Source organism: Schistocerca serialis, chromosome 4, assembly GCF_023864345.2.
Source record: "Schistocerca serialis cubense isolate TAMUIC-IGC-003099 chromosome 4, iqSchSeri2.2, whole genome shotgun sequence".
Classification (NCBI taxonomy): Eukaryota; Metazoa; Arthropoda; class Insecta; order Orthoptera; family Acrididae; genus Schistocerca; species Schistocerca serialis.
The window spans coordinates 776,782,652-776,800,171 of record NC_064641.1 but is presented as its reverse complement, the minus strand read 5'-3'; the positions used below and the strand labels follow the sequence as shown (position 1 = coordinate 776,800,171).

General features: G+C 41.1%; 1 protein-coding gene across 1 annotated transcript in view; it reads left to right on the top strand.

Annotated features, from left to right (window-relative positions):
• The first annotated feature begins 3,862 nt into the window (after positions 1-3,862).
• Positions 3,863-17,520, top strand: part of LOC126473339 (superoxide dismutase [Cu-Zn]-like) — a 55,837-nt gene continuing 42,179 nt past the window's right edge. Inside the window, exons 1-2 of the mRNA XM_050100334.1 lie at positions 3,863-3,931; positions 4,017-4,113. Coding sequence (XP_049956291.1) covers positions 3,863-3,931; positions 4,017-4,113 — 166 coding nt within the window. The remainder of the gene's footprint in view (positions 3,932-4,016; positions 4,114-17,520) is intronic.

The window sequence follows — 17,520 nt, the reverse complement described above, 5'->3', positions numbered from 1 at the left end:
TTCAGGCATGTCATCCTCCTCGTCGGAGTCTGGCAATTGGTCTGTCTCGCCTACAACAACAACAAACAAGATATATAAACCGATTTGTTACAGGAAAAAACTTCCTATACTACTACTACTACCACTACTACTAGATGCACGAACAAATGTAATCTTTTTTTTTTTCAACTATTAAGTATGCTTCTCGGGCATCTCATTATTTGCTGGAATCTGTTCTTGCATCTGATGATGGAAAGCCTATCCAACAAATCGAACTGCTCCTCTAGAGCTGTTCCTGTAACAGGGCAAGAAATAATTTTATTTATTTTGAATGTCGAGTTACATGGCAAGATCACACATGGATATTTTTTTCTATACTTATGTGAGTGTTGTTGTTGGTTATCCAAAGCTGGAGGCTGTTCCACGTAGCGTTGCTGTTGCTGCAGGGGATAGTTCTTTTCAGCCCCCAGCTCTGCCTCCAGTTCAGTTTCCATTTGCATCAAGTGAGCTAGAGGGAAAAAAACAAGTATGAAATAAGAAAATTTTGAATCGCTACCATACAAGAACAAATTACAATGAAAATTATACGCACATATCAATTCTGGCCATGAACCCAACACAGGAGGCTGGACTTCGAGAGTCTGCAGCGGTCCAGCCTCCTCCTGTCTCTCCTCACACTCCAAGACAAAATCCTGGAGTTGTACTATAACAAAAATACGGGATTAATAAGGCGAATTTAACACACACACGAAAATTTACACTCAAAATACAAATTATTTACTCACTTGGAAATCCTGCCTCCAGAACTCTAGGACTCTTGCTGCCACACTCTTGAGCATTGCTGCAGCTACCTCTCTTCATCTTGCGAAGAGAAATGAACAAGTACACACAGAGATGACGGAACGCACAACACGGAGAACAGCAGTGGATAGAGGATGATGGAGGTTGGTTGTTGGTTTATATATAGACTGAAGCGACCAATGAGAGAGCTTCATTTGAACGTTCATCCAATAAGAAGCTTTTATTGGAACATCACTATTTCTGGAAGGGCTTGATGCAACCATCGTCTCTCTCTATCCAAGTAACAAGAATGCTTTTATGATTAACGGTGTTTTCACAAGCGTGCACATACATGGTGAAGGCTTTTAGCGGTGAGAAGTTTACCGTTTCTGAGATGTATGTTGAAAGCAGGATATTACAACTTCCGAGAAGGGTAACACAAGGTGCTTTGTTAAGACTGTCAAGAAGAGTGCAATCGGCGTTATTCTGGGCTATTTTTGTTAACAGGTCTTGTTAGGACCAGAATTTCCATGCAGAAAAGCTGAGACATCACGAAAGCTCTTACAAAAGCGGTTGTTAACTATTTCAGCAGTACTTTACAAATTTCCGAGAGGTCGACTTGGCTCTTATTTACATATCCATATGAGGTCAGTATAAGATTGAGCCATGCTGGAACAATGCACCCTGTGCTATTCTGGGAAGCATTGGAACAAATTTTTATAGTGCAACCAGTTATGTCAGTATCCACAGGTAGAGAGGTACTGCACCAGCAATGGTAAATACATCTGCATGGCCCAGAGGGTGACTTGGCTCTTATTTACAGAGACATATGACATCAGTATAACACTCGAAGAACTCTAACTGTATACCCGAAAATAGACTAGATTTTCACCTGCTGGCTGTAGCCGATACCGGCCTGACAGCAATGGCTCACGCCCCTGTGCTCGTCTGTCTGGCAGAGGTTCACTGTGGCATTGGCATGTGAGAGTGTTGGAGCCTCTGATACGTTGTGGCTGAGGATAGTCCGAAAGTGATTTTGTACGTGCACTGAGTGTTTGTGTACTGCATTATTTTCGACTGTCCAAGTGTTGTGAGCGTGTTGGCAGAGCGGTACATACGCATTCTTTCGGTGATTTACGAGTAGTTTGCAGGTCTGTGTGCTGTGTAGTGCATTATTTCGGTAATTTACAAAGTACATTGCAGGTCTGCGTGCTGTGTACGGTATTATTTCGGTAATTTACGAGTAGTTTGCAGGTTTATAGGCTATGTACCATGACCCCAAGCACGTCAGGGCGAGTGTTTTCTAACAGTATAATAAATAAACTACGTGAAATCTATCCCTAAATAAATTGTTCCAAAATAAATAAAATACACTCCTTTCTCGCTCCAGCAGCCCAGCACAGATTGAGTCGTTTTCCTGCCATTTTCCCCCCAGACCGCCGTCTTGGATTATGTCACAGGATGAATGACAGTGCCTTCTTGTGGCAGTACTGTATACTAGATCAGTTGGACTCCGGACCTCGTGGTGAACACACTGGATGGAGCTACTGCCCCAAATTGTTTAAATAGAGACTGAAAATAAAGATCTACATCTGTCCTATCCAGCATAGTCTGAGTCCTTGTTCCGCCAGTTCCTAGGAAGAGGTGGCGGTCGGATGACTTTAGTTAGTGGAGTTAGCCCAAGTGACCTATTTTCCAGCCATTTTCTTAGGTTAGTGGAAGTAGCCATGGTGTGTTACATTGTCCTGCTGGAATTTGAGCTCCCCGCAATTTTCTGGGGGAGGGGAGGGGTTAGGTTAGTAGAGGTAGCCCAATTGACCTATTTTCCTGCCAAAATTTGAACTTCCCGCCGTGACGTTATTGCGACGTTGCCATATCTATTGCCGCCTTCTTGGATCCACTATCTTGAATAAATTTGTTAGCAGTGGAGAGTGACCTCTTCCCACTACTAGTACATCCCACAATGGACTTAAGTAGCGGCATTTGAATTATAACCACCTGTTACGAACTAATTACTTAAGTTCCATATTCAAATGTCTTGTCTCTTGTGAGCTACAGAAAAGCAATGATAGCTTAGCAGATAAGTTTGCATGTACAGTACACAAATATTCGATTCCTTGCAGCATTATCTGTCTGCAGTGTAATTTTCTGCGAACAATGAGTAGTAATTCAGTAACATGTTAGCAGTGTTCAACTCAGGTCTACTTCTGTGTCACAGTTTTAATAAACTTCCTTGGGTTGCAGAATATGCTTTTGGTTTAGATTCTTTCAAAGTGAAATTGAGTACGTATCTATAGCCCAGTTTACACGACGACACTAGGTTGTAGGCAACTGCGCTACCGGCCACTGCGCATGCGCGCCACGCGTTTGCGCAACTCGTTGGTGAAACTAAACACTTTCGGCATGTTACAACTTTGGCGACACTAGTTGCACAGTGGAGCTACCGAGCTGACGTCTTTTCTTCATCCAGTCACAAATCGAAACACGTTTCTTATTTTTTTTTCTTATGCAGCGATTCCACGCAACAAGCTTTAACTCCATCACAACTCGTGCGACATGCAGCTGCCTAAACTTTCTTTTCAGACACGACTCAGGGACAGACAAAACGACGAAACTGAAGTGTATACCGGTGTTGCCGTGTCCACAATCATATATGAAACCACTTGCGTGTAACTCATTCCACTCAACGAGTGGCGCAACCCAATGTCGTCGTGTATACTAGGCTTATCTGTAGAATGTTTATCACTCTTATAAAAGCTCAAACTTTAATGGGTTCATGAAAAAAAAAGTTTTGGGTTTCGTATCATAAGTTATAAGACTGTTAATTATCAGCTGAAACAAATTAAATATTTCTAACGTGAGTTTCAATCCTAATTTTCACTGTGCATATAATGGTTTGATGGACATAGACAGATCAGTTGTCGACTATTATCGTATACCTCCATGACTATTACAGAACATATGCTTTGGTCACTGGTGCTTCAAGTTTTTTACGTGAGTTCCATTGTTAAGACGAGAACCAGAGTGTGGCGTTTGTTACCGCGTAGAGTCGTTTGCGAACTTCGCCTACTACGTTTCTGCAACAGTATCGGATTACTACAATATGTCTCTAAAAGCAGTGTGTGTTATGATTGGTGAGGTGGTGAACGGATTAATCCGTTTTGATCAAAAGGTATCGCGGGAATAATTACAGCCCGGTACCGTCGTAATAATAATTTGACATAGTTTATTGTATGACGAATTTCGTTTGTTCACAGAAAGAAGGTGCGCCCGTTGAAATAACTGGTGAAATTAAAGGCTTGGACAAGGGAAAACATGGCTTTCATGTTCACGAGTTTGGCGATATTTCCGATGGTATGTTAAAATGATGTACGTAACGGTGATGTTCGTCCGTTTTATTACATGTCTGTTGGGTTTCTGAAGTAATGTTCTTAAATACTAATAAATAAGTGGGTGCTGTAGATATGTCTGCCACTGCTAGTACTGTGTCAAAATACATTTTTATTTTATGCACAAAGTCGTGAAGTTATTCGGGGAGGGGGTATTATGACAGGATTAGTTTGACCAATTGGAAATCATTGTACTATGAATTTCTGTTGTGTGTAGAAGTTCTGCTGAGAAGTTCGTGAGAAACGGGACGAAACAACAGCAAACTTGTCAAGCATGGCTGATCAGGTATTTGGTAGGAGCGCGCATGAGCATCGGTGGCACAATTTTACTCTATTATTTGCGCTGAAGAAACTACTTGAGGCGTGATCGATTTTGTTTGTAATAAAAACGACATGTCATGTACGTTAACGGCAAACCTGACATACATACGTGATCGTGCAAGCATGCCAAACACCGTTAGCGCAGTTTTACACGAGAGTTCGAAGGGCACAAACCGTTTTAGGCTTGTTTGATTTTTAATTACCAAATCATGCTAACATACATGCTCCCGTGGAGCGTGTGTAGCAATCACGTGTGTGGTCTTTGTTGTGGCATCAATTCGAACGATCTGAAGCAAATCCGACACGATTTGCTAGAAGATTTGATCGAGCAGATCGAAGCTAGCTGCGCGCAAAGAGTTAATCAACAGCATGTCACTAACAAACAAAGAAGTTTGCTGCGTGCTATGTGCATCAAGGAAAGCCGGAGAGCTCTGCCCTAGATAAATTGTATACCTTTACGAAACAGATGTTTCAGTGACGGCCAACTACTGTAGCGAAAGGAAAGTATTGGAGACTGTGGCATTGGTATTTATAGACCCGTGGTCGTTACAAACAGAGATTAGGATATTCCTACTCTGTGACAATCTGAATTTGTAAAGCAAAAACTTATGAAACTTTTTAGTGCTGGTGCTCAAATTATACATGAGTTTTTATACATCTGGGTTTGTCAGAGTATTTTACATTTACTCACGCATACAGTACATACATTTACAAGTCTGTTTACATATCCAGGATGTATCATAATTAGCGGTGTAAATGCTTACTGTTGAAAGTACACAATACTAGGATCAAAAAAGTCTCAGTATACATGGGTTCTAAAACGCAAAAAAGTACCTGAAGAGCTGTGAGCATCTTCAACAATGTGAACAGATCTGTTCTACTTCAAACTCTTTGCTTTCAGTATTTTGAGAGGTGGTAGTATTGACCAAAACAAGAAAAAAATGCCCAGTAAACATGGGCTCCAATGTGCATGGGGTAAGATGTATGAATACTTGTTTACCTTTACTACAGCGAAACACATCTCTTGTACTGAAAAAGTGTGCATACTTCTATGGTATGCGTTTTAGAGCCCATGTTTACTATACAACAAGTTATTCTTGTATCAATCCATACCATCTACTCTCAAAACATGGAAAGCAAAGATCTTACAGAAGAAGAGATCCACTGTCCGAGGGGACCAGGATCCCTTATCTCAAATTAATGCAGTTATCCTTCTCCATTGTCCCTGCAAGTTTGTAACGTTATCACATAATCACCTTTGGTCCCCTCCCCCAAATCAACCAACCACCATAATATGTGCTCACATATTGTATTGTTTGAGAAATTAAATGGCACACAATAAATTTAACTGCTAGATATAGGTCATTTGTTCTAGATGTAAGTCATTTGTTCACTATTTATGTTATTCAAATTACTTTGACGGAATTCTTAGTATACTTTTGTAACCTACTTAAATTGATCTAAAGGTAGCTTTATACTGTTGCAGTTTATTGTATATCTTTCAATCTTATATATTTGTGTATCCCTATGTGTGACTGGCAGCCATGAAAATGATATGTATAACTTACAATTGATTAGATGGGTAGATCACATAACTAATGAGGAAGTATTGAATAGGATTGGGGAGAAGAGAAGTTTGTGGCACAACTTGACCAGAAGAAGGGATCGGTTGGTAGGACATGTTCTGAGGCATCAAGGGATCACCAATTTAGTATTTGAGGGCAGCGTGGAGGGTAAAAATCATAGGGGGAGACCAAGAGATGAATATACTAAGCAGATTCAGAAGGATGTAGGTTGCAGTAGGTACTGGGAGATGAAGAAGCTTGCACAGGATAGAGTAGCATGGAGAGCTGCATCAAACCAGTCTCAGGACTGAAGACCACAACAACAACAACTTACAATTATTTCTTGGCTTTGGAAATATGTATTTGATTTCAAGATAAATTTCTGTAAGGGGTCAAAGTTTCTGTAGGTCTTCATAACTGTAATGTTACTCTCTGTATGTTGTGTAGTGGCGCAGAATCTCTCTTATGATTGTGTCTTGTGATATATGTTTCTTTGTCCATTGAGTCATTCCATGACAAATGATAATGGGCCTCCTGCTCCTTGAGCTTCAATTTTCCTGAAATTTGCTGTGGGTGGAGACCTATCATAAAAATAAATCTGAGCAAAATTTTAAATCATGAGCTTAAGTATAAGAGTAACAGTGGCCTTCTATATGAATGGGTTGCTGATGAATGTGCATTAAAATAAACACAACACAATGTCTGAAGCTCTTTTATTACAAGACAAAAGTAAGTAGGAAACTCTTTACTTTAAGCCCTGTACAACTGTTGGCCGTGAATCAGAAAAAAATGCAGTGTGACAATGTAAAGAATATCGTGAACGAACAAAATACATTAAAGTGACTCAAACCTCTTTGGGGTCAGGTATGTCAGAAAGAAAAAAATTCAAAGGGGCCTGACATATTTGTTAACAATATTTGGGACATGTTCAATTAGCATACGTTCCTGCATAGCTAGTTACTTTTCGTTATACTCAATCACAAACATGATGTCGAATTTAAAATTACAGTGAATGAGCCAAGTTCAAATGTAAGTATTGCAAAAGGGTCATTTCAGTAATCCTTTTCCTGGCACCATTGTAAAGAACAATTTTTCTGCACTAGCAACATCCTGTTGGATCTTAGAATCAGTTCAGCATAGGGACCAAATATGAGGTTGAAAGTCAACAAAAGTCATGTATAATATGTTAACGATTGCAACACTGTACAGGTTGCTGAACCCATAGCTTCAAGACAAGCAAGAATGACAACTGGTAGATTAATGCTGGCGTTCCAACTAGCTTAGCCATGAAAACGATGGAAATTTGATGACCCAAGCAGTTCAAAACCATTAATTTAGTCTGTTTTTGTCCCTTCCCTGGTAGTGACCTTGTATGGTTGAAAAGGCAAGATAGACATGACATTGTTATCAAACATTTGTGGTCCAGTTACATATAGATGATCATGTTTGCTGATTTCTTCATCTAAGTTTAAGTTCCAAAGCCTCCGTTGGGTTTCTTGTGTTGATTCCCAAACCATCTTTGTTGCTTTCTTCATTGAAATTCCAAGGCCTCAGCTGGATTTTTAGCTGTGGTTCCCAAGCACTGTTTGCTGGTTTGTTCATCAAGGTTCCAAAGACTCAATTGGATTTCTAGCCTTGGCTCCCAAGCCATATTTATTGGTTTCTTCTGGTTTCTTCATAGAGGTTCCAAAGCCTCAGTTAGGTTTCTTGTCATGGTTCCAAAGCTGATATGTGGGTCTCTTCATGCTGGTTTCCAAGCCAGTGCTATTTAAAATTACTGCTTCATGGAATTAAATTTTTCTTCAATACTGTTCAATATGGCTTCTCGAAAATTATACTGAAGTCCTGTTCTACTTGCTGAAGGTGCTGCAACATTCATGGTGATGTGCTGTTCAAAAATCCAACATTTATCTTCTCTTTCAGGCCAGTAGAATGAGCAAGCTGGCCCAAAAGGGTGCATGAACTTGACTAGGCCATCATGTTCTTCAGTATCAACTTCACATGTTACCAATCCACCAGTGATTCTCGTAGGTACAGGCAGTGTATTGGCCAGGAATAAGGCTTAAAACTGACATGCCACATTGGTGACAGTTGACTAATAAGCAGAGGCCACAAAAGAAGTTGTATCATTTGAAACCTGGCAACTTAAATGTGATTCAATTCAAATTGCAAGAATTGGCACTTTTTGCAAATTCCAGCTAAAGTATGGCCAAATACAAACCGTTCTTCTTGTAGCTTTTTTTGTCTTCTGTTTCCTGGCATCAGTTTACCTATCATCACTATTGCTTGACCTGGCACTGTGCATTTAGCAAGCTTTAGCATCTTGCAATGTTAGCAGGTTGCACATGACTTTTGTTGATAATCAACCTTACCATCCATTCCTTCACTGAATTGACTCTTAAGATACAACAAGATGTTTCTAGTGGAGAAAAGTATGATCTTTCCAGTGATGCTGAAAAGAAGAACTTCTAATGCAACCATTTTGAAATATTTGCACCGGATCTTAGCTCATTTTCCGCAGTTTTATATTTGGCAATGGTGTTTCTGATTGAGTACAATCCACAATAAGTGCTTAGGCAGGAAGATGTACTGATACAGTCCTGCCCCAGGTGCTGTTAATGTATGTGCCAAGTTGTTGTTCTTTTGCATTTTCTCTTCCAGAGATATATTACTCCAGAGGCAACCAAAAATATTTAATGTTTTTTCGGGTTCTTAAATTCATTTAGACTGGCTCACAAAGTGTTTTACACATTGCCACACTTTGTTCTTCTGATTCAGGGCAAAAAGTTGTATAGAATCTGAAAACAAAAGGTTCCTGGTTGCTGTTCCCCTAGTATTAACAAGGGTTCAAACATTGGCGTTTTCTGACTTTCACCCCACCATTGTTAAAGAGCTTCTCAGTTATAGGGCCAGTGAGTTCAGATTTTGCATGAGTTCATTTCTGTGGTCTATCTGTACCCACAGTAAACTTAGACAAAATCAGAAATGGAAGAGCAGGAAACTTTTGAAAAATGTGAACACTTCAGATGGAATGACCCTACTCTTGTATAAGCTCACTGGATGATATATTGGTCACACCTATGATAATTGGTTTCAAATCCATAAGAAACTGCTGCAGTCAGTGAATGCAAGTCCACCTGACACAACTTCTGAGTGAATGTTGCGAAGGGTACTGCATGCAATGAATATCAGGTGGGTACTGTAGAGAGGCAACACCTTGATAAGAGTGGAGCAAATTGAACAATCCTCTGCCATGGTTTTGGAAGGCGCATAGTACATGATAGTGTGTACAGAAAGTATGAAACCTAGCCTAAAATAATAAATTGTTGTGTCTATGAATCTTGCGTACTAGGTTTGTTAGACAAACAATCAAACAACTCGTATTGATGAGTTTTATTACAACAAGACAATACAATACTTAACTTCGATAGGTGTGTCGCAAGCAAAGGGTGTCATACAAAGTAATCAGTCTTATTCAGAATAGACAACCACAAATCTGTGCTATGTAGAGAGTACTAATGAAGTGGCTAATATTGAAGCTGCTATCGAAGTGGGCTGGTCACCAGCCAGGTGCGACACTTATGTCCTCTCTACCTAGGGGCTGCTGCTGTCGCATTGTCATTCTGCAGGGAGGTCGGTCGGTCAGTGAGTGATTGGCTGGCCCCTTCTCACAGCCATATCTTCTCTTTCGTTCCCGATTAGCATGCCGGCGCTGACTTTACACCATGACTTTCCTCTCCCCCCCCCCCCCCCCCCCCCTCCCCCCCTCCCCCCCTCGTCAAAGCAACAGACCATTGTCGTATGTGGAGCACGACAACAGCTGGGGAGAGGCCGGAGTGTGGGTGCTCTGATGGACTGGAAGCTGTGGCTGCAGGGGACGTCAGACTTCAGGTCATATCCCACCATTCGGCCTTTGTTCTGGTGGAAACATGCCCTGGAAAATGCTCAGAAGTGTACGCGTCCACATCCTGAGGCCCATACCAAGGCGTAGAAGGTGTTGGCCGCTGCGGCGTGGGCTGGTCCAGCTCCATCAGTAGGACGAAATGAGGGGGAGACTGTGAAGGCTCCGTCTCAATGGGGTCGTCCTGCAGTGTTGTGATGACACCCTCTGGCGGCTGCTATGGCTGCGCTGCCCTCGGAATATGTGAATCTGGGGGAAGAGATGCAGAAGAATAACCACCATTGCACATGACATTGGCGAATTTTATTGTGATGTTTGGTGCTGCAATCCGTCTATGCCTGAAATGAGATTCATCCATGTGCCAAGTCGACGAAGGATCATGCCTCGCCTGCACTGTCAGCTGCTGCTAAAAACACTGAAAAACGCAATATCATGTGGCGGGAAGTGATACTTGTGGCCTTCCTTCAGTGCTGGATGCTGAGGAGGGTAGAGCAGTTGGAGCAGTGTCAGATGTCAGTGGCCGTGAAGAAATTCTGCTGGCGATGGTCCATCTCATGGATGTGGACGATAGGAGGTGAGAAACAGTTGTAATGCTTGATCCCTGGTGTGTCCGGTGTGAAGTTTGGCCATCTGCTGCTTGAAGGTTCCGAGAAAATACTCTGCTTCACCGTTTGACTGTGGATGGAGCGGTGCACTGGTTAGATGCTGTATGTCATTGCATTCACAGAATGTTTCAAATTCATTTGAGGTGAACTGAGGGCTGTTGTCCAACACTATGACTTCAGGGAGGCCTTCAAGGTAAAAAATAGAGGACAACATCTGAACTGTGCTACATGTCATAGAGTTCATGGGCACAGCAAAAGAAAACTTGCGATAAGAGTCCACCACAATGAACCATTGGCTGTTCCAAAAAGGTCCTGCAAAGTCTATGGGCACATGTTGCCACAGTGATCGCGACTTAGGCCAAGCAGAGAATTTTTGTGATGGAGCGGACTGATTTTCCGCACATGTGTGCCACTGTGATGTCATCTGTTCTGTTTGGGTGTCCATACCCTACCAAGTACAGTGTTTACACACTTACTGTTTTGTAAGAACAATCCCCCAGTGTCCTTCGTGAAGTAACTGCAGCTCTTTCTTTTGCAAAGCTTTGGGAATCAACATACATAACTGTCCACTGTCATTTTGAACAAGAATCGCATCCTGCTGTGTAGCAAGGCTATGCTGACGTGTAAAGTATTGGCGCACGACAGAGTTCTGAGTGAGTGAGGCCAAGATGTGCTAATGTGTTTTAACAAAATGTTCAAATCCGAATCAGCTTCCATGGCTTGTGCAGTTTTCATGTAGTTCAGAGGAAAGGATTGAAGCAATTCATAATCATGGGCATTGATGTGACAACAAGATGTAGCAGAAGCGTCAAAGTCTGCATCAGGGTCAATTGGAATACACGAAAGTGCGTCCACATTACCATGTTGAGCTGTTGAATGATACACAATCTTGTGCTGGCACTGAGGCAACAACAAAACCCATCTTTGCAATTTTTGGACAGTTCGTACAGGAAATGGCTTCATCGGATGAAACAAGGACTGCAATGGCTTGTGATCTGTTATTAAGTAGTATTTTCTGTCATACAAATAGTGGTGGAATTTGGTGAAACTATACGCAATAACGGATGCCTCTTTCTCTGTTTGTGAATAGTTACACTGAGCTTTGGACAACACTTTTGATGCGAAAGCAATAGGCCTGTCTTTATCACCAATTCTGTGTGAAAGGACTGTACCGATTCTGTAAGAAGTAGCATCAACTTGCAACACAACTGATTTGTCAGGATCAAAGTGAACCAAGCATCATTCGCTGAGCAATGCATCTTCAAGTTTTTGAAAAGCTCCTTGGCACTCATCTGACCAAACAAAGGGGATGTTCTTGCAATGCAAGCAATGCAGTGGATCTGCGATTTGTGCAGCATTTGATATGAACCAAATATAATAGCTCATTTTTGCTAAGACTGAGTGCAATTCTGTGACATTGGGAGGAACTGGGAGATCACATATGGCTAACAAATGTGACTGAAGAGGATGTACACCTTGACTATTTATGACATGCCCAAGATACTGCAAACCAGGTTTTAAAAAAATCACACTTGCCCAATCTACACTTAAGTCCTGCATCAGATAACATAAAACAAAGTATGCACACTTGCAATGTGTTCTTCAGGTGTACGACTTGCTATGACAATATCGTCCAAATAGTTTGAACAGTACGGTACTCGAGCAGTCTGAACAGTTTGGTACTTGAGCAGTCAGCTGTTCCAGATACCGTTGGAAAATGGCGTGTGCGGAAGCACTGCCATAAGGCAAATTCAAATATTTGAACAAGCCCAAATGAGTGTCCATAACACACATGGTTTGATATTCTTCATCTTGTGGTATTTGAAGATATGTGTCGCAGAAATCAATTTTTGAAGCGACAGCACCTCATCAGTCCATGAGATTCTCTGGGCATGGCAATGAATAAGTACCAATCACAATCTGTGGGTCTAAAGTCTAAAGTCAACACATAGGTGAATGCGACCTGAAGGTTTGGGGAGCAAAACCATTGGACTTGCTGATTGATCAGCTTATATGGGCACAATAGCTTCGCTATCTTGTTCGGCAGAGCATTACTTTCAGTGTAATATGTGTAACAAAATTGTTAGCCTTGCCTAAACCTTCAGATAAGAGTTCAGGGAATTCTTTTAGCAAGCTAGCTACACTGTCTGTGGCATTGAATGCAGTCACTGACAACGCATTGTCTAGGCAAACAGATCAATCAAATCAATAACAAATATGTTCTAACAATCGTGTGATTGTAACAGAGTGAAAGTCACAGTTCACATATGCAAGCAATACATGGCAGGCAAAGTACATTTTCTGAGAATGAGAATGTCTTGTCCTTTATGAGCCGTCAGGTGCATGCTAGTTTTAGACAGGCATGGGCAGCCTAACACTTCATATGTGTTACGATTCGGCAATGTAACAGAGGCACCCATGTCCAACTGAAGCTTCACACGCTTTCCACCTAGATGCAAATGAACAAAAAGTTTGTTGAACTGGCATGGCACTGAAGAAACTGTTTGCTTGCTAGTTTTGCTAATACCTGCAGTAGGCTTAGAAATAAACAACATTGATTACATGGGCCTAGTGACTAGATTTTTGTGAATGGGCAAAATTCTTATGTTTGTTCCGTTGCAAACATATGGATTGTATATGACATTTCTGTCTACAAGCATAATAACACAGCACTTGTCTGGATGGGCAGTCTTGGCGTTTGTGCCATGAATAGCACCAAGGGCATGACTTAATTCTGTGCACTGATGTAGCTGCCTGTTGAGAGAACTGTTTATGCGGCTTGGCACGCACGTGCTGTTGCTGCCTACTGGGCCGGTCATGAGCAAGGGACGACTCAACCCAACAAATTGGTGGCTGCTCAAATTTATCGGCCACCACAGCACCTGAATCATACTGATCTAGGATTTGCACTATGTGATGAAAGGATGGATCTGATTGTTTCAAAATGTGTTTGGTAAGTTTGACATCAGTTACTTTGTACACAATTGCACCACACAACATAACATCTGAATACAAAACACCACAAGCACATTTGAATTTGTATTTCCTCGTCATACCCTGCAAATCTGTTACCCACTTGTGATAAGTTAGTTCTGAACTTTTCTAGTAACAAAAGAATTGGTACGTAGCTGCCACCACATTCACTTGTTGGTCATAATAGTTAGTTAGAGAATCTACAACCTTATCATAGGAAAGTTCACTCAAAGTGGAGTTAGGGAACAATTTTTGAATAAGGCAAAAGACTGCACTTCCTACCGTTGACAAAAAGTAATAGTTTCACAGTACCTGATATGTTGTGAGCAAGGATGTGGGCTTCATACTGTTGCAACCACTCGAGCCATTCCTCTTCTTTTTCATTAAACTGGCGAAAAGGCGGTATGGCACGCGGAGCTACAGTTGTTGCATGTTGCTTGGTTGATGAATAACTGCTGTACTGTGTGATATTTCGGCGATCCATCTGGCCGCCATCTTCAGGTGTGATCGCTGAGACACAATCACGCCAGAACCGAATGAACATCAGAAACAGCGGCTCCTTTTTACTCCGGGTCCACTGCAAGAAATGTTACTCTGCAGTGGCGGTGCACGACGAAAGGAAGGCCATTCGGTCATTGAGGGAAGATAAGGGTCATTTAGTTCTTCCTGCTGATAAAGGTAGTGCCACTGTTCTTTTGTCTCGTGAAGTTTATGTGGCTAAAATGCCTGTTTATTGGATGGTTCCACTTACCGTGAACTTCAGAGCAATCCTACGGTCCGGATAAATCGGAAGACCATTTCACTTATTAAGAAGAGCTCCCTGCCAAAGGACACCATCAAAAAACTTCATCCAGGGGCGGCAGGACCACCCAGGTTGTATGGTTTACCGAAGGCGCATAAACCTGGAATTCCTCTTCGTCCTATCATTAGTAATTTGGGCGCTCCCACTTATAATTTAGCTAAATATCTTGCTTCCATCCTCAGCCCTTATGTTGGGAAATGTATTGGAACATCAGACCTTTTAGTTAGTTTTGATTTGGTTTCTCTTTTCAACCAGGTAACTTTGGAAGAGTCTTTGTTGTTGATTGGTCAACTTTTAGATGATAAAACTACTGAGCTGTGTCGCTGTGTGTTGACATCGACATATTTTTTGTTTAATGACGTGTTCTTTGAGCAAACTGATGGTGTGGCTATGGGGAGTCCCCTTTCCCCCATTGTCACCAATCTTTTTATGGAAGATTTTGAAGATATTGCACTCAGGACTTCTTCTCTTCAACCTACATGTTTTTGGAGATACGTGGATGACATTTTCATTGTTTAGCCACATGGAATGGAACCTGTCTTCATCCACGCATCAAATTTTTGATGGAAATTGAAAAAGATGACAAATTACCTTTTTGGATGTTTTAGTACACAAAAAAGAAAATGGTATCTTGGGACAGGGCGTGTATTATAAACTCACACATATGGACTGCTAACTTCATTCTATGAGTTGTCAATCACCACATCAGCATATGAGAGTTCTATGTACATTGGTCAAGAGAGCTTATGTAATTTCGGATTCAGAAAATTTGACATCTTAAGGCCGTCTTCAAGCTCAACAGATATACCGATCATCAAATTAGTCATGCTTTTCAGTTTGGACCATAACGTGAACCAGCACTGGATACCAGTAAATCAGTTGCTTTGCTACCCTTTGCTGGAACTATTTCTTCAAAAATTTCTATAATTCTCAGGAAATATGATATTAAAAGTGTTTCTTTGCCTTTGGCCAAGACTAGATTCCTGTTTGGATCTGTTAAAGATGATTAGGGAGTGAGAAAGCCTGGACTTTACAAAATTCCCTGTCATTGTGGGAAGGCCTATGTTGGACAGACTACTTGCAGTGTTCATGACCAATGTGTGGAACATCAGTGTCACATACGTTTGCTTCAGCCTGAAAAATCTGCTGTAATCGAACATTGTCTCAACGAAGTGCATGACATGTTGTTTATAGAGAGACGCAAATTGTTGCCCCGGCTTCTCGTTACTGGGATTGTGTACTCAAGGAATCTGTTGAAGTACACCTCTCCAATGACATCATTAACAGAGATAGAGATTTTCCTTTAGACAAGATATGGAACCCAATTTTGTCTGATATAGAACAGCAATGGTCTGCCACATTTTAATTTGCAATTTATCATTTTCGCCAGTTTCTACCGCTGGCAGTGCTGCAATTCTTCGCTTTGCAGGGGGCAGCTCTTCCGCTCCTCATGCAGTCGCAGTGGCCTGGACCCTGGGTATAAAGGAGCTGCCATTTCTGATGTTCATTCAGTTCCAGCATGATTGTGTCTCAGAGATCGCACCTGAAGATGGTGGCCAGATAGATCACCGAAATATCGTGTATTGAAGACGATGATATCCGACAGCATACCCATGAAGAACATAATCACCCACTCACTTACAAGGCTGTAAAATAATTGTTTCAACTAACAAGGGAACATCCCCATCGCACCCCCCCCTCAGATTTAGTTATAAGTTGGCACAGTGGATAGGCCTTGAAAAACTGAACACAGATCAATCGAGAAAACAGGAAGAAGTTGTGTGGAACTATGAAAAAATAAGCAAAATATACAAACTGGGTTGTCCATGCGTAAGATAGGCAACATTAAGGGCAATATGAAGCGAGGAGCGCCGTGATCCCGTGGTTAGCGTAAACAGCTGCGGAACGAGAGGTCTTGGTTCAAATCTGCCCTCGACTGAAAATTTTAACTTTTTATTTTCAGTTTATGTGAAAAACTCTTGTGTTTTCATCACTTTTTTTGGAGTGATTATTACATCCACAAGAAAACCTAAATCGGGCAAGGTAGAAGAATCTTTTCACCCATTCGCCAAGTGTACTAGTTAGGTGGGTCGACAACATATTCCTGTCATGTGACGCACATGCTGTCACCAGTGTCGTATACAAAATATCAGACGTGTTTTCCTGTGGAGGAATCGGTTGACCTATGACCTTGCGATCAAATGTTTTCGGTTCCCATTGGAGAGGCACGTCCTTTCGTCAACTAATCACACGGTTTTGCGGTGCGGTCGCAAAACACAGACACTAAACTTATTACAGTGAATGGAGACGTCAATGAACGAACGGACAGATCATAACTTTGGGAAAATAAAGAAAGCAAAATTTTCAGTCGAGGGCAGATTTGAATCAAGGACCTCTCGTTCCTCAGCTGTTCACGCTAACCACGGGACCACGGCACTCCTCGCCTGATGTTGCCCTTAATGTTGCCTATCTTACGCATGGATGACCCAGTTTGTATATTTTGCTTATTTTTTCATAGTTCCACACAACTTCTTCCTGTTTTCTAGATTGATCTGTGTTCAGTTTTTCAAGGCCTATCCACTGTGCCAACTTATAACTAAATCTGAGGGGGGTGCGATGGTGATGTTCCCTTGTAAGATATACCAATTTTGCAGTACATGTATTCAACATCAGCAGTCATTTTAAATTTTTATGTTGCCAGTATTTTTAGACCTTGAGAGTAGCTAGGTGTAAACCTTGCACCACTAAATATTGCCCACTCTGATTGTACGTTCCACAAGTACAATGACCAACTAACATACCTTGCAATTTTTAGGATATTCAGAATGGGGGATTTAAAGAAAATAATTGATATATATATATATATATATATATATATATATATATATATATATATATATATATATATATATATATATATATAATATGAGGTGACTTACCGAACAAAAGCGCTGGCAGGTCGATATAATTTTTCCCACGTGGAATGTTTCCTTCCATTATATATATATATATATATATATATATATATATATATATATATATATATATATATATATATATATATACACACACCTAAAAACAAAGATGATGTGACTTACCAAACGAAAGCGCTGGCACGTCGATAGACACACAAACAAACACAAACATACACACAAAATTCAAGCTTTCGCAACAAACTGTTGCCTCATCAGGAAAGAGGGAAGGA